This window comes from Emys orbicularis, chromosome 4, assembly GCF_028017835.1.
Source record: "Emys orbicularis isolate rEmyOrb1 chromosome 4, rEmyOrb1.hap1, whole genome shotgun sequence".
In the NCBI taxonomy this organism is placed as follows: Eukaryota; Metazoa; Chordata; order Testudines; family Emydidae; genus Emys; species Emys orbicularis.
This window is the reverse complement of record NC_088686.1, coordinates 145,374,083-145,401,256: the sequence shown is the minus strand read 5'-3', so window position 1 is coordinate 145,401,256 and position 27,174 is coordinate 145,374,083. Positions and strand designations below refer to the sequence as shown.

At 44.8% G+C, this 27,174-nt stretch overlaps 1 protein-coding gene across 1 annotated transcript in view; it reads right to left on the bottom strand.

Moving 5' to 3' along the window:
• LOC135877902 (complement decay-accelerating factor-like) overlaps window positions 1-27,174 on the bottom strand; it is a 159,215-nt gene that overhangs the window by 3,414 nt on the left and 128,627 nt on the right. The window contains exons 2-5 of the mRNA XM_065403426.1: window positions 23,502-23,595; window positions 19,602-19,687; window positions 17,279-17,473; window positions 3,693-3,786 (exon numbers count right to left, since the gene is read on the bottom strand). Of these exons, the coding sequence (XP_065259498.1) occupies window positions 3,693-3,786; window positions 17,279-17,473; window positions 19,602-19,687; window positions 23,502-23,595 (469 nt within the window). The remainder of the gene's footprint in view (window positions 1-3,692; window positions 3,787-17,278; window positions 17,474-19,601; window positions 19,688-23,501; window positions 23,596-27,174) is intronic.

Below are 27,174 nucleotides of genomic sequence, written 5' to 3'. Positions count from 1 at the left end.
GAGACAAACCATTGAAAAAGGGATACATCTAACACCATAGGACCAAGGAACACTAGGGCTATGTCTACACTTGCCATTTAAAGGGCAAAATGTCCCTTTTTTGTGGTGAAACTTAAGACATTTCACCGCAAAAAGAAAACCACCTTTACGAGAGACAGACAGTTCTTTCCACTGTTCTTTTTGCGCTGTTATGAAAGTGAAGATGCGTTCTACCTGTGTAAACACCTTTTGGCCTCCGGAGGATATCCCACAGTTCCAAAAGTGACCACTGTGGCCAGCATCTCCACTGCTCTGATGCCAGGTTAACGGATGTTAGCCCCTCCCTCTATAAGCCCCAGGAAGTTTGGGACTCCCTTTCCTTATAGATGTGGCGGGAAAGCAGCCAGACAGCCTGGGGGGGTGGGGTGGGGGGGTTAAAAAAATGCCATGAAAGGAACAGGGAAGTAATGGGGCTGCTGGGACATGAAGCAGGGCAGCACGGGGCACTGAGCAGGGACCCAGAATGCCTTCTGCTCACGCCCCCATCCCACGAGACCTGCACTGTGGGATAGCTGCCCTACAGCACTGCTCTCATCGTTGATGAAGTGCTGCTAGTATAATCACTCTCTGATGCCTGAGTACACAAACCAGTGCTTTTCTTTCACCGGTTCCCTATCACCAGTGAAACGTACGGTGCAAAACTCTGCAAGTGTAGACATACCCTAAGGCAATGTCTACATTACACATCTATATGGGTACAACTACCTTGCTCAGGGGTGTGAAAAATCCATACCCTTGAGTGACATTTATACTGGCCTAACCCCCCCACATAGACAGTGCCATGTCGACAGGAGAACTCCCACCAACATAGCTACTGTCTCTTGGAGAGATGGATTAACTATGCTGACAGGAGAGACTCTCCCATCAGTACAGGAGCAGCTTTATATACAACAGTAGAGCTGCGCTGCTGTACGTGAAGACCAGGCCCTGTGTAGTTAAAGGCAATAAAGAGCTACAAACCAGAGGATATAGCTCCCAAAAGCGTTAGCAGGAGAGAGTCCTCACTTCTGGGCTATGCTCATCAGATGCTTGGGAATACTTGTTAATCCTCGGCAACGGGGAATAAATTACCCCTCTTCTAAATTAGAGATTTTTGTACTCCCATCTCCAGTAGGTGACAGAAGGCCCTACCACCTCTGCTACAGAACTCTTCAAATACCCAGAAAACTAGTTATTTTACAGATCACTGTTCACAGGGCTTTGACATGGAAAAAGGGTTTGGACTTGCTGAGTAGGAGGCTGTCTCACATACTAGCTTTCTAACATGTAGGAGGAAGTGTTGGAGCCGCGGACATTCTGCACCTTAGAGTTACTCTGCTTTCCTCTGCATAAGAACTAAAAACCTCTTCTCTGCCCTGTTGTGTCAGGCTGGCTCAGCTGAAGCAGCTCTTGTTACTTTTTCTCCTACTTTTACCAATGCTGCCCCTGCTGGGCAGCCAAAAGCACTGCATCTCCAAGTCCATTTAGCTGAAGGTCCAGCTAAACCCAGCACACAAAGTTGCAACATACTGGCAAAGCTACACTTGGTCTTCACTACAGAACACATTAAGCATTCGATTAGAATGAAGTGAAAGAACTTGCAGAAATCAATCTCCTGTGAAGGAAGGGAACAGTGAGAGAGAACAGATGGTAGCCAAGCAGCTGATTGGGTGTAATTCTATTTTACAAACTAAGACAACCTGCCGACAGCAGCAATGGGAGACAAGACAGCTGCCCTGAGTTGTCACCCACTTGCCATCTCCTTGTTCCATATTCAAAATTCAAGCATCTTAACTGTCCAAGATCTAACCAGTGGCCTCCACAATTCCAAAGCCCGAGACCCCTATGGGCTACTGCACAGAAAATCACCAAGTCCTTTGATAAGAGCTCAGAAATTTCTGAGGATCAAACCTACTTCATCCAGAAGGCAGGATAGTGACCAATCTACAGGATAAGCCAAGGGATTTAACTCCCACCTCTGTGGAGCCGGAGAGCCAGCCTTGCCCCAGGGAGTTACCTCCCCACGTCCAGATACATCTAATTGAGACTGGGCCTTGACATCTCCCCTCACCCCAAACATCCCTTGGAAGTCCAATCTCTGCTGCTTGGACACGCCACCTAAAGTTGTGATACAGAAAAACAAAACCCTACACAACACCTGCATTCATGTCATTTGTGTGTCCACGCAACACAATCCATTCAGCTAGCAGGGAGGGTGAAGAGCTATTTAAACCAAGTACAATGCTGCCACAAGAACAAAGGGTAAAAACTGGCAACAAACAACTTCAGGCTGGAAATTAGAAGGTTTCTAACCATCGAAAAGGTGAGGCTCAGGAGCAGTCACTCAACTAATGTAGTTTGAGAGAGAGCCAGGCAAGTTAATGAGTGCAATTATATGATGGGGTTGCTTGTGATGGCAGGGCTCAGCAACCCTGGGGTGTGTTTCCAGTGTGTGTGTTATGTTCCTAATGGCTCACGCTTCAGGATTTCAGCCAATTCCCTGCAGCAGTCAGGAAGGGATTCCCCACCCAATGTATTCTGAGTTGGTTTCTTTTATCTCCTTCCTTTGAACCATCAGGGATGGCCATGGCTGAAGATGGGACACTGGATGGGAAAGGCCAGGACTCTGAGGTGGCATCAAGGACTCTCACCTCAGTGCTTGGCGGCTTGCTGGTTCTTGCTCACATGCTCAGGCTCTAGTATGTGGGGTCGTTAAGAAATTTCCCCCCAGGTCAGATTGGCAGTGACATTGGGTTTTTTTTTTTTTTTTTGCCTTCCTCTGTAGAATGTGAGTGCAGGTCACTTGCCAGGATTATCTCAATCGGTCTCACTTCAACATTTCCCTGCCACGACAGGGGCCCAAGGAATTTGTGCACCTCAAGCCCTCCTAGTCTCTGCCCATGGCACATAATTGTTTAAGCACCTGAGCGCTGAAGTATTTTAGACTAGTTTTGGTTGAGTTTAGTATGTGGGTCCCTGGGAAGCATTGGTGCCCTGTGATATACAAGACGTCAGACTGGATGATCTGGTGGTCTCTTCTGGCCTTTAACTTTGAGACCTCAAAAATCCAAAACACACCTGCTCAGTGCAATGAAGCCACAAGCTATTTTTGATTCCCCAAGGCTTGGCAACGTAACCCATATGAACAAAAGCAAGAACTGCACTTGAGGCTATCCTGGGTAATACTGACAGCTATAAGGGAGGGACAGACAAATATTTGCTATGGTAGAGCAGGAAGAGGTCTGCTTCTACCTGGTGCAGCATTTATGGGCAATATTCTGCCACTAGCTCCCAGCACCCAGACAGAAACCCATGTAACAAGGGAGAGATGGCACAGGTCAGTAAGTGCCACATGACCCCTGAGGTGGGACTCAATCTCATAACCCAACCCCTGCTGGATGATCTCCTGAAGACTCTAGGCTGGGATCTTAGGTTCCCATCTCCCACTGAATGACAACCGTAGCTGGGTGGCTCTCTTCCTTCAACTCCTTTGAAAATCACAGGTGTAATTCTTAACAAGGGCCCAGCCCATGGCTACAGATTTATAGCACACCACTCACTTATGTTCTTGAAGTTAAGCAGGCTTTCTACTCTCATTTTGCCAGACTTCACCAGCAGTTTTACACCAGTCTAAAGTTCTGTTAATTAGTCAAAAGAAACAACTTGCCACTCACCCTTCACTACAGGAGAAGTTTGCTGTTGCACCAAACAGGCGATCAGTTAAATCAACCCTGCCATTTTGTAGTTCTAGTTGTTTACATGGTCTTCCTAGAAGAGAACAAAGCTAATATTAGCGTTACTTCATATTACCTTAATGGGAGAAAGGGGATATGCTAATTTGCACTCCGTAACATAGCAAATTTCATGGCAGATCAAAGCCAATGACCATAGAGTCCAATCTCTGTCCTGTACGACAATGGCTACAGAGGAAAGCTTACAACCCACATTATGGATAATTTTCTAACGTGCCCATGGGTAGTGGGGAGACGTGGAAGCGGGATGATGCATCCTAATCCCACACAGACAGTGGTTGCCTTATATCCTGAATCAAGAGATTTAAGATCCCCTTGCAGATTTAGTACAAGTGCAAATATTCATATTGTACATGTTAAGACCCAGATCCTGAAAACTCATATGCAAAACCATATTCATGTGGGTAGGCCCATTGACCTCAACTGGCAGCAATTACAAATAAAAAGCAACATAATACATGGAAAAAAGGACAGATGGCATAAGTTATGAAATGTAAAAATTGATATGGGGTGCGAAAGACACCAGTGAAAGTCACAACTGGCATGGTTACAGACAATAAGGAGAAGGTTTTGAAGTTCTTTAGGAACAAAAGAAATCCTACTGTAAGAGAATGTACACATGTCCACCCCCTGGAGACTGCTGTAATAATCTTTGTACAAAGTATGCCTTGTGAGGTACTTGAAAATTTATAGTTTACTGGTCAATGTTGTCCTGATAAAATGCATGGCAACAGTGTATGTGAAGTTATAATATTTCCCTGTATGCAAACCACAGCACAAGTTGGCAAACTGGTCTGTCTCAAATGAACGTGTGCTCTGCTTAATTTGCATTTAAGCAGTAAGCAGTCATCGGGCAGGAAGAAAAAACAAAAACTCCAAAAAAAAAAAAAAAAAAGTGAGGAAAAGCAGCAGGGAAGATATTTCCCTATAGACTTTTTGTCAGCTGGGAATGTTTTCCAAGGGGCAGGATTGACACTATAAAAAAGAAGGGACAAACACTCCAAGGCACCCCTCCTCCGTCTCTCTGGGGCACCTGGCATTGGCCACTGTTGGTAGACAGGATACTGGGCTGGATGGATCTTTGGTCTGACCTAGTACGGCCATTCTTATGTTCTTATTATACTGTATCCATGCAAAGATAAAAAATGCTAACTTTATGACTGCACTGGGGAAAGAAAATTCTCAATGCAGACAAGGTATGTAAAAATTGTGACCTATTTATTAAGGCCTGATCAATTCAGCAAAACAAGTCCCGCTGAAGTCACTGGGATTGAAGAATGCACTAAGTGCTTTGCTGAATCAGCCCCCGCCCTCTATAAATATAAATAAAGTATTTTCTCAAACCAGCAGGCCGGAGTAGGTGAGTCTAAGGCTATTCAAGAAAGTCCCATTAGTATTAAATCATAATTTAAAACATATGCACAAGAAGGCAGAGTTACGGTTCATCAGCATCGAACTGTAGATATCCTTACTAGTTTCTGTAGTACTGCATTTACTAGGGACTTCTGCCTGGCATATAGCATATATAGTCTTGAGATGAGGAAACTTGCAAAAATCTTATTGTACTCTTAGCAATGAAGCCAAGAGAAGTATTCTCTAAGTTTAGTTATGAATTAGTATTTTGACCAAGTCTAACACACATTATTCAATATTGGGTTTACTTTTAGTACAGTGAATTCAGTATGGCTGAATTCTATATTTCGTTATCAGGATAGAGCAACAATTTTTCAAAAAAAAAAAAAAAAAAAAAAAAAAAGACAGACACTTACCACACCAAAGTGTTTTACTTTATTGCAGTATTTGTGATGCTCCCTATACTAATCAACAGGAAATACTATGAACACGATGAATTTAACCGCACCAAGTTGTAGTTGTCCAGTGTTCTGTGGCACCCACTTTAATGAAGTTAAAAGATGTGACATGATAAGAACCAAGGTCATTAGGGAAACTAAAGAGGGTTAAAGCTTAGATGTCCTTTATTTTAGACTTCCATTTAAAGCTGACCAGCGTAGGTAGAGTATCAAATTCCAGTAACTTCACTGGTGTGCACTGAACACCTCCCAGTCACAGGAACATTGTGTGGACAATGGGGTCTCTGGTAGAGAAGAACTGCATTATTCTTAAGTTTAGATCTACTACTACATAACAAGATATTGATGTTCTAGAAAGGCAGGTATTCAGCACACGGCCTAAAAACCAGAAAGAAATGTGGTAAACCTATTCCTCAATAGGATTAAGAGGAGAGTATTCATCATGGAAGGCTGAAGTTACTGGAATTTTGTATTTTAGCTGCTCTTAAAGCAGTCTACACAGATTAGGGAAGCAGTCTGCCTTTTTTTTTTTTTTTTTTTTTTTTAAATATAAATACAGTCAACTACAAATAACAAAACTGTCCAAAATGTATTTAGAAAGTGTTTATGGATACCAGTGTCGAACTGTGAACCACTTACCCAATAGAAGAGAGATTCCTAACTGTGTCAAGATGGCTTGCACATCAATTGAAATGGAAAAGCAACAAAGATACTCACCTACACAAAACTCAGGGTCTACAGACCATGTTGAATTTGCAAGACATGTAACATAAGGAGACTTTCCAGAGCCCAACATGTATCCTGGGCGACAGGAGTATTTCAGTTTGGTTCCAACAGGATAGGAATCGTTCACCACCCCAGGCAGCTCAGCAAAACTCAATCTTGGAGGAGAATCACAAATGCCTAGCAATAGGGACAGACAAGGAAGGGGAAAAGTTAACTATGAAAGATATTCAGTAATCTGTTGTAACAGAATACTCCTTTGTGAGAAGTCACAAATGATTTTACTGGGGACAATTTGGAAGTACTTGTTTTCATTACAGCCTTGAAGCTAGTTCACTGAATGGCCTTGATACAAAACTGCAGTACATTAAAATTTTACATTATTCACCATGTATACATCACCCTGAGCATATATGGTAACGTAAGGTAAGTACATTGTGCAAAACAGGACATTCCTCCACCTCACAGGGCTTATGATCTAACGCAGCACAGGCTCAGAGAGACTGTTGCAACCATACAGAGTGACATGAAAGGTGATGTACAGGGCAAAGGAGACCAAGGGAGCAATCCATAGAAGAGTACATGAAACATGTCTGGCATTAGAAACAAGTGAAAAGAGCTGGTGGAAAGCTCTCTCTAAGACAGCTGACTTTCATATTTCTCATGCGATGCATGGACACTCTATGACAGGCATGAGGACAAGTGCCAATGAGAAGCAAAGTTGGGAAAGTAACTGAAATACTTCCTGATGTTTCTGTTAGTGCTAAACCTCTCACTGTGGAACTTGCTGACAGGCCAAAAGTCTAACTTGGATCACAAACGAATTAGTTATGTTCATGTTGGATAGTTCCATCAAAGGCTATTAGCCAAGATGCTTAGGGATGCAACCCCATGCTCTGGGTGTCAGCACACCTGCCAGCAGCGGAGACTGGGCAACAGGGAATCAATCTCTTGATAATTGCCATGTTCTGTTCATTCCCTCTGAATCAACCCACAGTGGCCACTGTCAAAAAACAGAATACTAGATGGACCATTGGTGTGACCCAGTATGGCCATTCTTATCTTATGTTTTCTCTTTTACCTGGGCTTTCTTTAGGGCCATTTGGGGTCATGTTCAGAGTAGGTTCTGCATAAAAAGGAAACTTACAAGAGGATACAGGAGCAACCCACTTATCTGAATGTGCTGAACAAAGCCACGCCATGCATGGAAAGACCTCAAAAGCGACAAGACAACTAGAGTGATTTTACAATGTTAGTTTGCAACAAAACATGCTAAAAAGACCCAGTCCCAAGATTGCTCCTTTTCTCTCCCATCGAAGGATCAAGCACTACCTCCTAGCACACTACTGACCTACGAAACAGACAAGATACTTTACCCATTTCGTTTTCGTTAAGATTTCTATTGAGTTTGCACAGTGAAAAAAGTGTCCACATGCATTAGGTATATTACTCGTACGGCCATGCCAACAACTAACTCTTTGAACTAGAAGCCATCTACCCCTACACAAAATAATTAGTATTACAGTAGTTTTCGAGATAGATTATCTTCGGCCAAGTCAACGTGCCTGGAGTGCCACACCCCCTAGGAGCCTGTAAGTGTCTATTCCCTCGCTTGGCCCATGGTCTCCCCCCATTCTCAAAAGCCATCCTCTCATCCCACCTATCCCTCCAAACTGTTCCCCTACCTCCCTTCGTTTGTAAGTTCTCCCAACACACCCCTGCCTTGTGTTTCTTCACTCCAACACCATTCTTCACCCCCTCCAGCCTGGTTTGTCCCCTTCATTCCATCCTAACATCTCTAACCAAGCTTATTAACTGCTCCTTCTCAGACCAGTCTCAGGCCTGTACTTCGCTTCATCCTCCTCTTCCTGTTAGACCCAGTTGATCCTCTCAAGACTGTTTAACCTTGGCATCTACAAGACTGTCACCCCTGGCTCTTTCCCCTCTGGCTGCCTCGGCAGAGTCTCTTGCAGGTTCCACCTCTTCACACTGTTCTTGGTCCCTCTTTGGGCGATTTCATCTGCTCACAGGATTTCAACCACCATTTCTATGTCGATTGCTTGCAAATTTACCTGTCTACTCCTTACTCATTTCAACCCATTCAATCCCACATCTCAGCCTGAGATCTCCTGGGATGTCTAAATTAGCCAAAATTGAAAATACACCAATAATGGAGACATATGAGGAACGCAAGCCTATCTTGAGACTGCTGTATGTAACATCATGAATGTTATCTGAAAGTTAGTCAGCCTTTGACAGCATGCAAACCATCAGAGACCATTATATTGAGATGGACCGGATGATATGAGCCCAGAGACTATTCATAACATTATGTATCAATACATTTATTTGTGTTCCTGGCTCACTAGAAGGATTTCCTGTGGAAACTAGATTAACTAGGGGGTGATGTAATGTAAAATCCCAAATCTGGTTATGTAGACAGCTCTGCCTTTTAAACCTTTCCTATGGAGAAAGGGGAGGTGGCTGGCTTTACCTGCTTTCAGGGAGGCCTGGAAAAAAAGTGGCAAGAACTTGGGTTGTCAGGGGCCATCTTGAACTGGTAGAGACCTTCATTTTGATTCAACATGACATTTGTCCAAGGAAGGACCCAACCCTGCTGAAGGGATGGAAGGACTTAAGTCTGCCAAGGTCCACAAAGGGCTGATGGGTGAATTCTGGTATGTTTAATATGCACATAGACCTCTTTGTTTGATACGTTTTCTCCATATGATTTTGTCCTTAAATAAATGTACTCTGCTTTGAAAGAGCTTATTGGATTTTGGTAAACTATCATCATTATCCTTGTAGCACAGGGGCTAGACATTTGTCTGACCCGCTTGGGATACCCAGTGGATTGCAGGGGAATGATGTGCTTGAAATGACGGCATAGAAGTTCGCATATGCCGATGATTTGATACTTGCGACTCAGGCCTGTAGCTGTCAACAACGTGAAGTGACTTTTACACATCTCACTAATATCATGGAGGAGTACTTCCAAAAGTAGCAGTTGAGAAGCCAATCGGTAGTCTACTTTTCCTCTTAGCAGAATCGCACAAAACCACTGTCGAGTTTTGTGATAAAACTGAGTTACAACCCAGTCAACGTCTCAGTATCATTCTTGACTCTCACCTTCCATAACCATATCCAGAAAGTAGCCTCCAAAGCAAAGACTCACCTCAACGTTGTCCAAAAAAAATAGCAGGAACAAGCTGGGGATCTACAAATTGGTCCTTGTGTACTCGGTTGCAGAGTGCTGTGCACCAATGTGGACAAAAAGCTGCCACACCTAACTTGCGGATGGGCAGCTGAATCAGACCATGTGAATCATCATAGGAACTTTAAAAATCAACCCCTCTACCATGGCTCTCTGTATTAGCCAACACTGAACCTCCAGCTATCCACTGAGATACAGCCATTGCACGTGAACTTAACACACCAAAGACTACCCGGAACTTCCCATCCAGCAGGTTATGGACAACATACCGCATGCCTGAAATAGCAACAACTGCTGTGGACCACATGCAACCACCTCATATCTTTGGATCTAGCCAAGGAATGGCAAAGTATCTGGACCTCATCCACTGTTCTAAACAAGCACATTAACACTGACCCCACATGCCGCCCTTGTGATTTCAATCTGCTACGCAGACTCTGGACCATACTCAACTGCACCTGAACAAACCACCCAAGATGCAGGTACTTGATGCACGAATGGAAAAATCAGAGACTCCCTTTCATGCGACTGTGGTGAGAACATCCAAACCACTGAACACATCATAACACAGTGCCCCAAATATGGATTCAAAGGCAAAATGGATGATAGCCTCCTCTGTGTCATAGAGGAGGCCTTGAAATGCTTTATGGGCCTACAATTGCATCTGCAGATACCGTGAGAGAGTGAGGAGGGGTAAAAAAAGACAGGGGGGAGCTGTAGTCTAAATCTCCCAAGCTGGAGAGAGAAGGGATGCAGGTTGCTGCCAGAGAGAACTTATGGCTAAAGGCCTGAGAGGATGTTCCTTGAGCAGACCATATGCTCCACTGAGCAGACAATGGCTCCGTTCCACAGCTGCTTCTTGTAGCATTACAGCTACCCTATATAAAAGTCAAGCTCAGGGGTGGCCAACCTGAGCCTGAGAAGGAGCCAGAATTTACCAATGTACATTTCCAAAGAGCCACAGTAATACATCAGCAGCACCCGCCCCCAATCAGCACTCCCCCTCCGCTCCCAGAGCTTCCCCCTCCCTCCCCGCACCTTCTGATCAGCTGTTTTGTGGCATGCAGGAGGTTATGGAGGGGGGGGGAGCGAGGGCATGGCAGGCTCAGGGGAGGGGGCGGGAAGGGGTGGAGTGGGGGAAGGGCCTATGACAGAGCCAGGGGTTGAGCAGTGAGCACCCCCTGGCACATTGGAAAGTTGGCGCCTGTAGTTCCAGCCCCGGAGTCGGTGCCTATACAAGGAGCCGCATATTAACTTCTGAAGAGCCGCATGTGGCTCCGTAGCCACAGGTTGGCCACCCCTGGTCAAGCTAAATTGCACATTTATTCTTGGTTAGGCATGAAACCATTAATCCTGCACATATTCACATCTGTAATAAGCAATCATAGAAGATTAGGGTTGGAAGAGACCTCAGGAGGTCATCTAGTCCAACCCCCTGTTCAAAACAGGACCAATACCAACTAAATCATCCCAGCCAAGGCTTTGTCAAGCCGGGCCTTAAAAACCTCTAAAGATGGAGATTCCACCACCTCCCTAGGTAACCCATTCCACTGCTTCACCACCCTCCTAGTGAAATAGTGTTTCCTAATTTCCAACCTAAACCTCCCCCACTGCAATTTGAGACCATTGCTCCTTGTTCTGTCATTTGCCACCACTGAACAGCAGAGCTCCATCCTCTTTGGATCCCCCCCTCCCCTTGAGGTAGTTGAAGGCTGCTATCAAATCCCCCTTCACTCTTCTCTTCTGCAGACTAAACAAGCCCAGTTCCCTCAGCCTCTCCTCGTAAGTCACATGTCCCAGCCCCTAATCATTTTTGTTGCCCTCTGCTGGTCTCTATCGAATTTGTCCACATCCTTTCTGTAGTGGGGGGCCCAAAACTGGATGCAATACTCCAGATGTGGCCTCACCAGTGCCCAATAGAGGAGAATAATCACTTCCCTCGATCTGCTGGCAATGCTCCTACTAATGCAGCCCAATATTCCGTTAGCCTTCTTGGCAACAAGTCACACTACTGACTCATATCCAGCTTCTTGTCCACTGTAATCCTTCTCTGCAGAACTGCTGCTTCACCAGTCAGTCCCCAACCTGTAGCGGTGCATGGGATTCTTCCTTCCTAAGTGCAGGATTCTGCATTTGTCCTTGCTGAACCTCATCAGATTTCTTTTGGCCCAATCCTCCAATTTGTCTAGGTCACTCTGGACCCTATCCCTACCCTCCAGCCTATCTACCTCTCCCCCCAGCTTAGTGTCATCTGTGAATTTGCTGAGGGTGCAATTCACCCCATCATTCAGATCATTAATGAAGATGTTGAACAAAACCGGCCCCAGGACCAACCCCTGGGGCACTCCGCTTGATACCAGCTGCCAATTAGACATCAAGCCATTGATCACTACCCGTTGAGGCCGACAATCTAGCCAGCTTTTTATCCACCTTATTAATCCATTCATCCAATCCATACTTCTTTAACTTGCTGGCAAGAATACTGTGGGAGACTATCAAAAGCTTTGCTAAAGTCAAGATATATCATGTCCACTGCTTTCCCCATATCCACAGAGCCAGTTATCTCATCATAGAAGGAAATCACCCTTCTAACATGGCTATAAAGAACCCTTCTTTATCTTCTTAGTCTCCAATGCAGTTTCAGCTAACCTTCCACAAACTCTACTAAACAGCCCATATTTGGATGTTCCCTCGGACTGGTTTCATGGCTTATTTTGACTAAGCAAGTAAGCATCCCAAACAGCTAGTTGTTTGAGAGTTGTGCAGACAGAACAACATATAAGTGGGGAAATGGTTACTCAACTGTGCTGTAACTGTTCAAGACGTGTCGCACAGATTTATTCCATGTTAAGTGTGCACATGCCTCAGGCACTTGAGCCAGAGAATTTTCTGTAGGGATGCCAGTCAGTATACAATGGAGGAGGGGCTCAGAGTCAATTTAAAGAGGGATTGTAGGAAACACCTTCCCAAAGCCTGCACCATCAGTAGAAGCTGTCGAGATGGCATAATGCTTGGTGAAAGTATGAACTGAGAAACAAGGAGCAGCTCTGCACATGTCCAACACAGGGACATTCCTCAAAAAGGGCTATTGAGAGGGCTTGTGCTCTTATGGAGTGCGCTGAAACCTTTGAAGGTGGTATGGATTTAGCGGCATCCTAACACATGAATATGCAGGTCATAATCCAGCTGGGAAGGTTGGGGCTAAAACCACCTGCCCCTTCATCCTTTCTGCCAGGGCCGGCTCCAGGCACCAGCCTGGCAAGCAGGTGCTTGGGGCGGCCACTCCGGAGAGGGGCAGCAAGTCCAGCTATTCGGCAGCTATTCGGCAGCAATTCGGCAGACGGTCCCTCACTCCTGCTCGGAGCGAAGGACCTCCCGCCGAATTGCCGCCACAGATTGCGATCGCGGCTTTTTTTTTTTCTGGCTGCTGGGGGCGGCCCTGCTTTCTGCTTAAGCAAAAGATGTGGAGTCTTATCCAAATAAAAGGCAAGTCAATAGTCTGGAGCTTCTGCATCTTTGTGATGGTGAAGCTTGGGAAATGACACGGGCAAATAAATCGCCTGATGGAGGTAGAAAGGAGATGCCCCCAGTTTCTGACAAAAGTGGTAAGGTCCTAGAGAAAAACAGCATGATTTAAAAAGATGATCTAGGGAGAGTGACAAGGGCCTGCAGCTCCCAAAACCTCCTAGCTGATAATATGACCACTAAGGTGGTCACCTTAGCTTAAAGTTTTATAAATAAGCAGCAGGCTAAAGACTCAAAGGGCAGATACATCAATACTAATACCAGATTCAAATCCAAACCACTGGAATAAGTATCCTAAAACATCCAAAATTCTAGTAGTACACAGAGATATTTCCTTGTCAAAACCAGACTGGAAAAAGACTCCATTTCATACGGTAAGTGGATCTGGTGGATGGTTTCCTATTGTTCAATACAAAGTCTGGTTGAGAGAGTTCAGATGCAAGAGGCTGTAGAAGTAAATACAGCATATTGGATGGTCCCTGGGAGCAGAAATGCATCCGTGAGAGATCCCAGACCGTAACTCACTCTGGAACAGAACTGATGGCACTTCCTGTTCTGCAGCGCATGGGGAACTTCCATGGTGGACCTAAGACAGGAATATTGATCTCTCTTAGTTTTCAGAGACCATTTGTGATCCATCCTGATTGATCTGGTAAGGAGTTCTGCCAGGGAATTCTGTATCCCAAGAAGATGGGAGGTGTTGAATGCTACTGCATTCTGGACACAAATTCCAAAGACTGACTTCTTTCTAGAATTGCTCGGTGACCCCGGCATACCCTTGTTCGTTTAGGTAAAAGCCTGCCGTGGTGTTCTCCAATAGGACTTAAACCATCTTGCCTTTGATATAGGGTAGGAACACTGACAAGCTCTGAAGATTGCCTCAAGTTCCAGGACATTTATATGTAGGGAGAACTCTTGAATCCACCAAAGTCTTAGAGCGGTGTGTGTCTAAGTGTGTGTGTGTCTAAAAGTCTGGCCGGGGTAGATAAGCTGTTGCTAATTGAGAATCTCCCCCAAGAACACTATTCTTTGCACCGGAGAAAGGATAGATTCACTCTTGGTCATCAAGAGGCCCAAGATGTCAAAGAGCAACTGGATCTGTCTTAGGTTGTCTGAAATAGCCTCAAATCAACCAATTGTCCAAATACAGCAATATCTGGACATCGATTCTCCTGGGGCAGGCCAATGCATGCATGCATGCAACTGCTATGCATTTTGTAAAGATCCTGGGGGCTGAAGACAGGCCAAAAGGGAGGACTGTGAAAAACTGGTAGTGTTTGCCTCCAACTATAAATGTGAGGAATCTGCTTTGACCAGTGTGGCTAGACAAATGAACAGATATCCTGTAAGTTAAAAGCAACGTACTAGTCAGGATCTAGGGGAAGCATGCTGGAAGCCAGGAAACAGTGTGAAACTTCATTTTCTTTATGAAGTTGTGCAGCTTTCACAGATCTAAGACAGGCTCTCTCTTCACCTGCTTCCATAGCCATGCCTGTGAAAAGATCAAGACTACGTCCTTGAAGGAGTGGGAGAGACTCAAGGCCTCCTATACATTGAAGGCAAGCCATGAAACAACCTGGGATTGAGATGGTGAGAAGGAATAATCAGTTGGCCATGGTGGTGCAGTAACAGGAGCAGTCACTGGAGACAGAGCGAGACCAGTGCCTGTGCCCCAGTACCTATGGAGGAACTGGAAGCTAGCAGAGTAATGGTGGTCTCTCCATTGATCAGACCTAGGCAAATATTGCCAGGGCCAATTGTACCAGAGATGGTATTGAGGCCAGTGCCCAGGCAAGCACTGTAGATAGGACTGATGCAGCAACCTGCACAGCAGTCTGGAGGAACAGAGAATCTGGCACCAACTAGCACAGGAGATCTTAAGCTGCAGCATATGCGTCTAATGTCTTCGGTACCAACAATGCTGATTGAACCTCTGGGAGCAGCCGTGCCAAAGTGGAGGTGATTCCCAGCCCAAAATAATAGATGTACTGGTCTCAACAGCACAGTGGTTGGTACTGGAGTCACCAACTCTCTGGGCTGTAGGTCTCATAACAGTACCAGGGAACTTTGAGCCAGGGCAGATTGCAAAGGACTCATCATAAGGAAGTCCAGCAACCTCACCTCTACATCTTTGGGTCCTCTTTTTGAAGGCCCTACATATCTGGCACTTTTCTCTGATATGACCCCCTCCCAGTCACTTCAAGTGCTGGGAAGGTGAATAACTAACAGGTATTGCTACCCTGCCAATGCAACAGTGCATAAAACTGGGTGACTTCTGCATGCTAACACTCCAGTTCTGAGCAACTGCCTGGATGAGAAACCAAGAAAATGTTTAAGAAAATAATCCTAACAGGTCAGTGAGTGCTACAAATTCATTTAGAGGAAAAATCCTGTGCGCAGAGCTCACTGGAGACTGACTACTCACCATAGGCAGTGAGAAATAGCTGATGGGAGCTAGGGCAGCTTGGTAGGGGAATGAGGCAGCTTAGGGCATATGCACGGCTCCAATGGGTACCATTTCCTCGTTGTTCGAATGCATCACTAACCTCAGGTGGGAGCTGCTAAACCTCTCCTGAATGCTTCACCCTATGGGCCCTCATGAGGAAAGTTACACATGCTCACAGCTCAGGACAGCTAGTAAGCTGTTTCAAGTGCATTTGAGAAGAGGATGCAAGGAAGGGTAGAAGAATAAATAGGTTGTGCTCTAAAACCTGAGGGAGAACACTGCTTATAGTAGCGATTGTGAATGACAAAATTCCAGAACTTAGAGATGAAATGTACTGTGTGAAATTCACACTTCCATTTTCAGTCTTGTAGAAACTACATGCTAAATGTCTGGAAGCATTAAATAGCCAAAAGTTCTTCCAACACACCAGAAGTATCTTTTGTTCCTCCTGGAGGGGAAGTTGTAGGTATAGTATGTGTTATGCCTATGACAAAAAGGGGACACAGACACTCAAACTTGACATCATTCTAACATGGCTACTCAAAAGCAATAAGCTTCCTAAACATTAGCAAATAAAAGACTCAACACAACTGCTTATACTTACGTAGACAGGTGGGCAAAGATGGAACCCATGAATTGTTAGCTTCACATCTAACTGAACTGCTACCAATCATAGTGTAGCCAGAATCACATACAAATATTACGGTATTTCCATATGAATAGTCAGGTCCAAACCCAGATTGCTTTTTCCCATTTTTGACTTCAGGCTCTGGACACCTGACCACTGAAAAATTAAAAGTACCAGCATAAGAATGTTTTGCACAGGAAGCAGTTAGAGGAATGAAGAAAAAGCCTCGATACTTGACTACAGCAGATATGAAAACGTATTTTGAAATAAAGTTACACAAACTTTCAATCTTTCCCTTTAAAAAGATGTTAGTCTATATAAAGCACAGCACCCAACTGTATGGCTATCAGGCCCATCTCTTCTCTCCGCCCCCGCAGTGAATTGCATCAGGAATTTGGGTCAAGCTATAAGTGATCTACATACAATGACATTCTGGAACTGAACTTCCCTGCTTTTGGGGGAGTTAATATTAAGTAGTGAGGTGACCAACCTGCCTAATGCCTCTGAAAAAGCCTCCATCCCAGCTGTTAGGCTGGGTAACTCGGCAAGAATAAAACCAAGTTGTTGCAGCTGCTTGAATACCAAGTACATAAATGCATTGTTAGCTAAATGCAATAGTGTGCGTGAGCACTGCCATCCCCCAAATGAGGATTGTTCAATGACCTTTATTTCCCCCTCCTAAGAACTTTATGGCTGTGAGATGAACTCTCAGAAGCCTGAGCCTTCACTGCCAAGGAGCCCTCCCAGAGAGTTCTGAAAAATATGGTTCCCAAACGATCCTGCTTGTAAGCCTCTCTCTCCCCCTCCCCTTTAGCACTTGAACAGAAGGGTACTGGCATAAAAGGAAAACCTTAGTTTAAGAGTTTATCTCCACCTAAAATCAACTGTTTGTGACATGAGAATTAACTGTAATCTTGGAACACTGAAGGGAGACAAAAAATCCAGGATGGATTAGAGGCAAAACTGTTTCCAGGAATGATTTATGAAGTGTCCGTCATTCTTTAGTTTTCCAACAGTAACTAGTTTTCATGATACATATTAAGGGGGACTAAGCACTAACTGAATTTCCTCAGGTTTATGGGTTTACTTAGCAATCAAAATATAGCTTTTCCTGGGAGGAGATAGTAGAATAAGAAGGGGATAAAAACAGATGCTACTAACCTTTGCATTCAGGGGCAGGCCCACTCCACTCTCCATCGACATGATCTTTCGTTGTACAATGAATGGAGGCCTCTCCAATAAGAGAGAAGCCCTGGTCACATTTGTAAGTTACCGCTGAGCCAAAGGAAAACTCTTGTTCACTCTGACCAGTATGGGATCCATGGGCGATATCAGGAGGTGTAGGACAAGGTATTGCTGAAGCAAAGAAGGTCAACATGAAAATTGAAGTTTCCATTGAAGGGGAACTGAAGAGAGTTTTCACTAAGGAAGTTGCCTCAGATCCCCCCAAAAAGCTATTTAGCCATTTGGAAGGGTACTTAACATTGCATTTTAACATTTGAAGCAAGACCCCTTTCAGATTCTGAAGGTTTTTCTGCCTTTAGGCCTGACCCAACCCAGTACATCCATTGCTCAAGGAGGATGCTCCTGTCACGAAGTGTGGGGGGGACACAAGGCCCTGCACCCTTGGCTTCCTGCGATTTACCATGACTCTCAGCCAGCCAGTAAAGCAGAAGGTTTATTTAGATGACAGGAACACAGTCCAAGACAGGTCTTGCAGGCACAGACAACAGGACCCCCCCAAATTAGGTCCATCTTGGGGCTCCAGGAGCACCACAGCCCCACTGAGGGGTCAGAGCCCCATATGGGCTCCCCTCCATTACCCCAGCCAGCTCCTGAAACTCTCACTCTCCCCAGCGTCTCCTCCCCCAGCCTTTGTTCAGTTTCCCGGGCAAAGGTGTCACCTGGCCTCCGACCCCTTCCTGGGTTCTCACGTTACATGCTCAGGTATCTTCCCTCAGGGCCAGTCTCCCATCCCTCAATGCAGACCGTCTTAGCCAAACTCCCCTGCCTTCCCAGGCCAACACTCCCCACTCAGCATTCAAAGACCACATTAAGAACAGTCCCAGTTCGTCACAGCTCCATAAAACACCAGCTCTGGAAGATGACCTTAACAGATCGTGCCCCTTCCCAACATTAGCCGCAGGGAGCCAGAACCTCTTCCCCACCACCTCTAGAGGTAGTGTTGTTCCACCAGCAGAAAACTAAGCTACGACATTTCTTGTAGCAGTAGCTGATTCCAGACCGGACCATCAGCAGCATGATTGACAGACCAAGCCCAGAAAGTATCCAAGAGATCAAATTAAGGTAGAGGCAAATTAATTGTGATTCATTCCCAAAGAGCCTCAGCTTTAAGTGGCTAGTCACATTTGGGAAGGGTAAAAACTTCTTGAAGTCATTATCATGCCTTTTAGTTAGGGCTTGGCTACACTTGCCGATGTAGAGCACCAGGAGTTAAACCGGCCCTCAGAGACAGCAGCAGGGAAAGCACTGCCGTGTGTTCACACTCTCAGCTGCAAGCGCAGTAGCGTGGCCACATTAGCAGCTCTTGCAACGCCACAGAGAGCAGTGCATTGTGGTAGCTATCTCAGTGTGAAAGTGGCTGCAGCATGCTTTTCAAATGTGGGGGAGAGGGGAGTGTGTTGTGTGTATGTGGAGGGAAAGACTGTGTTTTGGGGGACAGAGTGTGTCAGCATGCTGTCTTGTAAGTTTAGACAGCAGCAAGGGGAAGGGGGAAAACCCCGACAACAGCCCCCCCACCCCCTGCCTCTCTCTCACACACACACCCGCCTCCACAGCAGGAGCATTCCACAGTAATGGTTTGCTTTGTGTCCTGGAGCAGATAAGCATGCCGGCTGTCAGAAATGGAGCTTTGAAAGGGGATATCCACATGCCTGCAGCTGAATTCAAAACAACGACCAGAGTGGGCACTTGACTTCAAGGGATTATGGGACGTTTCCGGAGGCCAATCACAGCGCAGTAATGCAACATGTCCTCCACACTGACAGCCTGGCATTTCAGCCAGGGCGCAGCAAGCTCTATGCTTCTCGTGGAGGTGGATTACCAGGAGTGCTCCAGCTGTGGAGTCCAGGCGCTCTAAGTGCCTTGCCAGGGTGGACACCTCAGGAGTGAGGGCACCCGAGGCTGATTTAATGCGCTCTAACTTGCAAGCATAGACTAGGCTTTAGTGAACAGCAGGATTACACAGATACAATAGCGAAGAGGAGCCATGAGGCCTATTGGACTATGCACATGAAACAGTGCCAGGTGAACAATCTAAAAGGGACTTAAATATATATTTATATTGATTCTGTAGGAGTCATCCAAACACCATGGTGAACCACAGTATAATTTCATTCCTCCCCCCAACTCAACTGTCATTTGGATTAAATGCCAAAGTAAGAACAGAGACTCCTCTGAAGCACCAGCTATGTTGCATCATCTCCAGACGTGAACCGTTCTTAAACCCAATAGATTAGTTTACCTTGGCAAAGTGGAAGCTCCTTATCCCAATCAACTCCATTTCCTGCAACCACACATTGGGCAGAAGTCGTTCCAATTAATCTGTACCTAAAGAAAGAAAAATGGTTCAAGTTTGTTACTCGTGTAAGCAAAGAGCTAGTTAACCATCCAGAAAGATGGAACATGGTTTCTTTCTGCCAGTAGATGGAGACAAACCATTGAAAAAGGGATACATCTAACACCATAGGACCAAGGAACACTAGGGCTATGTCTACACTTGCCATTTAAAGGGCAAAATGTCCCTTTTTTGTGGTGAAACTTAAGACGTTTCACCACAAAAAGAAAACTATCTTTACGAGAGACAGACAGTTCTTTCCGCTGTTCTTTTTGCGCTGTTATGAAAGTGAAGACACGTTCTACCTGTGTAAACAACTTTTGGCCTCCGGAGGATATCCCACAGTTCTAAAAGTGACCACTGTGGCCAGCATCCCTGCTGCTCTGATGCCAGGTTAACGGACGTTAGCCTCTCCCTCTATAAGCCCCAGGAAGTTTGAAACTCCCTTTCCCTTTTCTGCCACATCTACAAGCAAAGCAGCCAGACAGCCAGGGGAGGTTAAAAAAAGTGCCATGAAAGGAACAAGGAAGTAATGGGGCTGCTGGGACATGAAGCAGGGCAGCACGGGGCACTGAGCAGGGACCCAGAATGCCTTCCGATCACGGCCCCATCCCACAAGATGTATCGAGAGACCTGCACTGTGGGATAGCTGCCCTACAGCACTGCTCTCATCGTTGATGAAGTGCTGCTAGTATAAACACACTCTGATGCCTGAGGAACTGAGTACACAAACCAGTGCTTTTCTTTCACCGGATCCCTATCACCAGTGAAATGTACAGTGCAAAAACTCTGCAAGTGTAGACATGGCCATGTCTACACTACACATCTATATGGGTACAACTACCCTGCTCAGGGGTGTGAAAATCCATACCCTTGAGTGACATTTATAATGGCCTAATCCCCCCACGCAGACACGCTAGGTCGACAGGAGAACTCCCACCAATATAGCTACTGCCTCTTGGAGAGGTGGATAAACTATGCTGACAGGAGAGACTCTCCCATCAGTATAGGAGCAGCTTTACATACAACAATACAGCGGCACAGCTGCACTGCTGTACATGAAGACCAAGCCCTGTGTAGTTAAAGGCAATAAAGAGCTACAAACCAGAGGATATAGCTCCCAAAAGCGTTAGCAGGAGAGAGTCCTCGCTTCTGGGCTATGCTTATCAGATGCTTGGGAATACTTGTTAATCCTCTGCAAGGGGAACAAATTACCCCTCTGCTAAATTAGAGATTTTTGCACTCCCATCTCCAGTAGGTGACAGAAGGCCCTACCACCTCTGCTACAGAACTCTTCAAATACCCAGAAATCTAGTTATTTTACAGATCACTGTTCACAGGGCTTTGACATGGAAAAAGGGTTTGGACTTGCTGAGTAGGAAGCTGTCTCACATACTAGCTTTCTATCATGTAGGAGGAAGTGTTTGAGCCGCAGGCTTTCTGCACCTTAGAATTACACTGCTTTTCTCTGCATAAGAGCTAAAAACCTCTTTCTGCCCTGTTGTGTCAGGCTGGCTCAGCTGAAGCAGCTCGTGTTACTTTTTCTCCTACTTTTACCAATGCTGCCCCTGCTGGGCAGCCAGTAGCACTGCATCTCCAAGTCCATTTAGCTGAAGGTCCAGCTAAACCCAGCACACAAAGTTGCAACATACTGGCAAAGCTACATTTGGTCTTCACTACAGAACACATTAAGCATTCGATTAGAATGAAGTGAAAGAACTTGCAGAAATCAATCTCCTGTGAAGGAAGGGAGCAGTGAGAGAGAACAGATGGCAGCCAAGCAGCTGATTGGGTGTAATTCTATTTTACAAACTAAGACAACCTGCCGACAGCAGCAATGGGAGACAAGACAGCTGCCCTGAGCTGTCACCCACTTGCCATCTCCTTGTTCCATATTCAAAATTCAAGCATCTTAACTCTCCAAGATCTAACCAGTGTCTTTAAACACAAAGACCTCATAGGCCTCCACAACTCCAAAGCCTGAGACCCCTATGGGCTACTGCACAGAAAATCACCAAGTCCTTTGATAAGAGCCCAGAAATTTCTGAGGATCAAACCTACTTCATCCAGAAGTCAGGATAATGACCAATCTACAGGATAAGCCAAGGGATTTAACTCCCACGTCTGTGGAGCCGGAGAGCCAGCCTTGCCCCAGGGAGTTACCTCCCCACGCCCAGATACATCTAATTGAGACTGGCCCTAGACATCTCCTCCCACCCAAAACATCCCTTGGAAGTCCAATCTCTGCTGATTGGACAAGCCACCTAAAGTTGTGATACAGAAAAACAAAACCCTATACAACACCTGCATTCATGTCATTTGTGTGCCCACACAACGCAATCCATTCAATTAGCAGGGAGGATAAAGAGCTATTTAAACCAAGTACAATGCTGCCACAAGAACAAATGGTAAAAACTGGCCACGAACAACTTCAGGCTGGAAATTAGAAGGTTTCTAACCATTGGAAAGGTGAGGCTCAGGAGCAGTCACTCAACTAACGTAGTTTGAGAGAGAGCCAGGCAAGTTTATGAGTGCAATTATATGATGGGGTTGCTTGTGATGGCAGGGCTCAGCAACCCTGGGGTTTCTTTCCAGTGTGTGTGTTATGTTCCTAACGGCTCACGCTTCAGGATTTCAGCCAGTCCCCTGCAGCAGTCAGGAAGGGATTCCCCCACCCAATGAATTCTGAGTTGGTTTCTTTTATCTCCTTCCTTTGAACCATCAGGGATGGCCATGGCTGAAGATGGGACACTGGATGGGAAAGGCCAGGACTCTGAGGTGGCATCAAGGACTCTCACCTCAGTGCTTGGCGGCTTGCTGGTTCTTGCTCACATGCTCAGGCTCTAGTATGTGGGGTTGTTAAGAAATTTCCCCCCAGGTCAGATTGGCAGTGACATTGGGGTGGGTCTTTTTGCCTTCCTCTGTAGCATGTGAGTGCAGGTCTCTTGCCAGGATTATCTCAATCTCTCTCACTTCAACATTTCCCTGCCACGACAGGGGCCCGAGGAATTTGTGCACCTCAGGCCCTCCTAGTCTCTGCCCATGGCACATAATTGTTTAAGCTGTAGTATTTTAGACTAGTTTTGGTTGAGTTTAGTATGTGGGTCCCTGGGAAGCGTTGGTGCCCTGTGATATACAAGACGTCAGACTGGATGATCTGGTGGTCTCTTCTGGCCTTTAACTTTGAGACCTCAAAAATCCAAAACACACCTGCTCGGTGCAATGAAGCCACAAGCTATTTTTGATTCCCCAAGGCTTGGCCACATGACCCATATGGATAAAAGCAAGAACTGCACTTGAGGCTATCCTGGGTAATACTGACATCTATAAGGGAGGGACAGACAAATATTTGCTATGGTAGAGCAGGAAGAGGTCTGCTTCTACCTGGTGCGGCATTTTATGGGCAATATTCTGCCACTAGCTCCCAGCACCCAGACAGAAACCCCTGTAACAAGGGAGAGATGGCACAGGTCAGTAAGTGCCACATGACCCCTGAGGTGGGACTCAATCTCATAACCCAACCCCTGCTGGATGATCTCCTGAGGGCTCTAGGCTGGGATCTTAGGTTCCCATCTCCCACTGAATGACAACCGTAGCTGGGTGGCTCTCTTCCTTCAACTCCTTTGAAAATCACAGGTGTAATTCTTAACAAGGGCCCAGCCCATGGCTACAGATTTATAGCACACCACTCACTTATGTTCTTGAAGTTAAGCAGGCTTTCTACTCTCATTTTGCCAGACTTCACCAGCAGTTTTACACCAGTCTAAAGTTCTGTTAATTAGTCAAAAGAAAGAACTTGCCACTCACCCTTCATTACAGGAGAAGTTTGCTGTTGCACCAAACTGGAGATCGGTTAAATCAACCCTGCCATTTTCTAGTTCTAGTTGTTTACATGGTCTTCCTAGAAGAGAACAAGACTAATATTAGCATTACCTCATATTACCTTAATGGGAGAAAGGGGATATGCTAATTTGCACCCCCTAACATAGCAAATACCACGGCAGATCAAAGCCAACGGTCTTGGAGCTCAATATCTGTCCTGTACGACAGCGGTCAGCACCAAAAGCTACAGAGGAAATCTTACAACCTACATTATGGATAATTGTGTAACGTGCCCATGGGAAGTGAGGAGAAGTGGAAGCGGGATGATGCTTCCTAATCCCACACAGACGGTGGTTGCGTTATATCCTGAATCAAGAGAGTTAAGATCCCCTTGCAGATTTAGTATAAGTGCAAATATTCATATTGTACATGTTAAGGCCCAGATCCTGAAAACTCATGCATAACCATATTCATGTGGGTAGATCCATTGACCTCAACAGGCAGCAATTACAAATAAAAAGCAACATAATACATGGGAAAAAAGGATAGATGGCATAAGTTACGAAATGTAAAAATTGATATGGGGAGCTAAAGACACCAGTGAAAGAATCACAACTGGCATGGTTACAGAGAATAAGGAGAAGGTTTTGAAGTTCCTTAGGAACAAAAGAAATCCTACTGTAAGAGAATGTACCCCTGTCTACACTGCTGTAATAACCTTTGTACAAAGCATGCCTTGTGAGGTATCATCTGAAAATGCATAGTTTACTAGTCAATACTGTTCTGATAAGATGTATGGCAACACCATATGTGAAGTTATAAGATTTCCCTCTACAATGTTAACTCATGTTGGAAACCACAGCACAAGTTGACAAACAGGTTTGTCTCAAAGGAATGTGTGCTCTGCTTAATTTGCATTTAAGCAGTCATCAAGCAGGAATAAAAAAAAAAAATACAACACACCTCCAAAAAAAGTGAGGAACAGCAGCAGGGAAAATCTTTTTGGCAGCTGGGAATGTTTTCCAAGGGGCAGGGCCGACACTATAAAAAAGGAGGGACAAACACTTCCAGGCACCCCTCCTCCCTCTCACTCCGCCCATCGAATCACTGCACTAGAAGAGACAAAGGAAGCAGCCACTAAGCTGAAGAAGGGGTTCTCACCTAAGAAGTTTAGTCAGTAAGACTGCTGAGAGCATGTGGTAAGAAAACCTTTATTTTGAATTTAATATAGTTTGTTAATATGGGCACCAGTTGTGTTTTATCTTGACTTCTCTTGTAACCATTTTGGACTTATACCTCATTACTTGCATTCACTTACAATCTCTTTGTAGTTAATAAACTGGTTTGATCTAATCCAGTGTATTTAAATTGAAATGTCTGTGAAACTCTATTTGGGTAACAAGGTTTGTGCATATTATTTCTATTGAAGAAATAGAGACTGGATATGAATTTGTATTGTCCAGAAGAGGGCTGGGCAATACAAGACGTACATTTCTGGAGGGAAAAAACAAAACGAATGCTAGGAGTTTGTTGGGGTCACCCTGCAGTATAACCGAGGCTGGTGAGAGCCAAGGTGTGGCTGGCTGAAACATAGCTGGGATTGATTTGCACATTGGAGGCTATTTGTGAACAGTCCAGACTGGAGGCTACAGCAGTAAAGCATTGTAAAGGGCACCCAGGTTAGAGGGCAGGGGTGACAGATTCTCCTTAGTCTGGATGATACATTGAGTATACCACGCCTAGTAATGGTACAAACCTGTTACTAAACGGAGATGGTAAAACAATTATGATGCAGAACAGGCAGGAGTGTTCAGTAAATATTTCCCTTTTGTATTTGGAAAGAAGCATGACAACGTAGTCTCATCACAAGAGTATGAAGAAGTACTTTCATGTCTATTAGTAATTAAGGAGCAAGTTAAACTACATCTGCTAGGGATAGACATTGTTAAATCAAACTCTTGGGATAACTTGCACCCAAGCATCCTAAAAAGTTGGCCAAGGAGCTCTCTAGCCCACTGATTAATAAATCTTAGAGTACCAGGAAATTCAAGAAGAATGGAAGAGCACTGATCTTGTGCCAGTATTCAAAAAGGGCAAGCAGAATGACCTAAGTAACTGAACACTAGTTAACATGATCTCAGTCACAGGCGTAATAATTTAAAGGTATTGTGGGATTCATCAATTCCAAGGGCAAATCTATTCTGACCTCTTGTGCAATGCAGGGCAAAATTTACCCAATTCATAAGGAATTAAGAACAGAAATATAATTCATACCAATCAATATGGTTTTATGGAAAATCAGGTTTGTTTGATAAGCCTGACCTTGTTCTTTGAAGTTACAAATTTGTTTGATAAATGAAACTGATATAATATACCTAGACTTTTGTAAGGTGTTTGACTTAGTACCACACAACATTCTAATTAAAAAAATCAACACTTCAGTATCAACAGAGCACAAGTTAAATGGACTAAGTATTGGCTAAGAGGGTGAGGCAATATCTTTTATTGAACCAACTTCTGTTTGTGAGAAACTTTCGACCTTACACAGTGCTGTTCTTCAGGTTTGGAATACATTTCCCAGACCAAGAAGAGTGGAGTATAAGCTCGAAAGCTTGTCTCTCTCACCAACAGAAGTTGGTCCAATAAATGATATTATCTCACCCACTTTGTCTCGCTAATATCCTGGGACTGACATAGCTACACCACCACTTCAGACAAGCACTGGCTAATTAGACATCTCAAAGAGCAGACATCAAGGGGAATCATTATCAAACAAACATGTTTCTAGTAGGATTCTGCAGGAATCAGTACTAGACCTGATGCTATTCAACATTTTAATCAGTTGTCTGGAAGTACACAAAAATCACTCCTGAAAATTTGCAGATGACACAAAGATTGGGGGAAGTGATAAATGAGGACAGGGTAGTCCTATAAAGCAATCTGGATTTCCTGGGTCTGTTCAAACAAAATGCATTCCAGTACCGTATAATACAAAATTATACATCTAGACACAAGAAAAGCAGGCCATTCCTAGAGAATGGGGAAACTATATCCTGGGAAGCAGCAAGTCTGAAAAGGACTGAGGTGACAGCAGACAATCAACTGAACATGAGCTCCCAGTGGGATCCTAGGGCAAAAAGGGCTAATGCGATCCTTGATTTATATTGTTAATATATTAACAGGGAAGCAGGAATAGGGAGGGGATAGCAATGCTGTATACATTGCTGAGACCCATACGGGAATACTGTACCCAGTTGTGGTGTCCACATTTTCAAAATGATGTTGAAAAATTGCAGATGGTGCAGAGAAGAGCCACAAAAATGTATTCATGGGTCTGAGAAAATGCCGTACAGTGAGAAACTTAAAGAGCTCAGTCTGTTTAGCTCAGGGGTTGGCAACCTTTCAGAAGTGGTGTGCCGAGTCTTCATTTATTCACTCTAATTTAAGGTTTCGCGTGCTGGTAATACATTTTAACGTTTTTAGAAGGTCTCTTTCTATAAGTCTATATTATATATATAAACTATTGTATGTAAAATAAACAAGGTGTTCAAAATGTTTAAAAAGCATCATTTAAAATTAAATTAAAATGCTGATCTCACGCCACCAGCCTGCTCAGCTCGCTGCAGCCTGGGGTTCTGTTCACCTAGGCCGGTAGAGG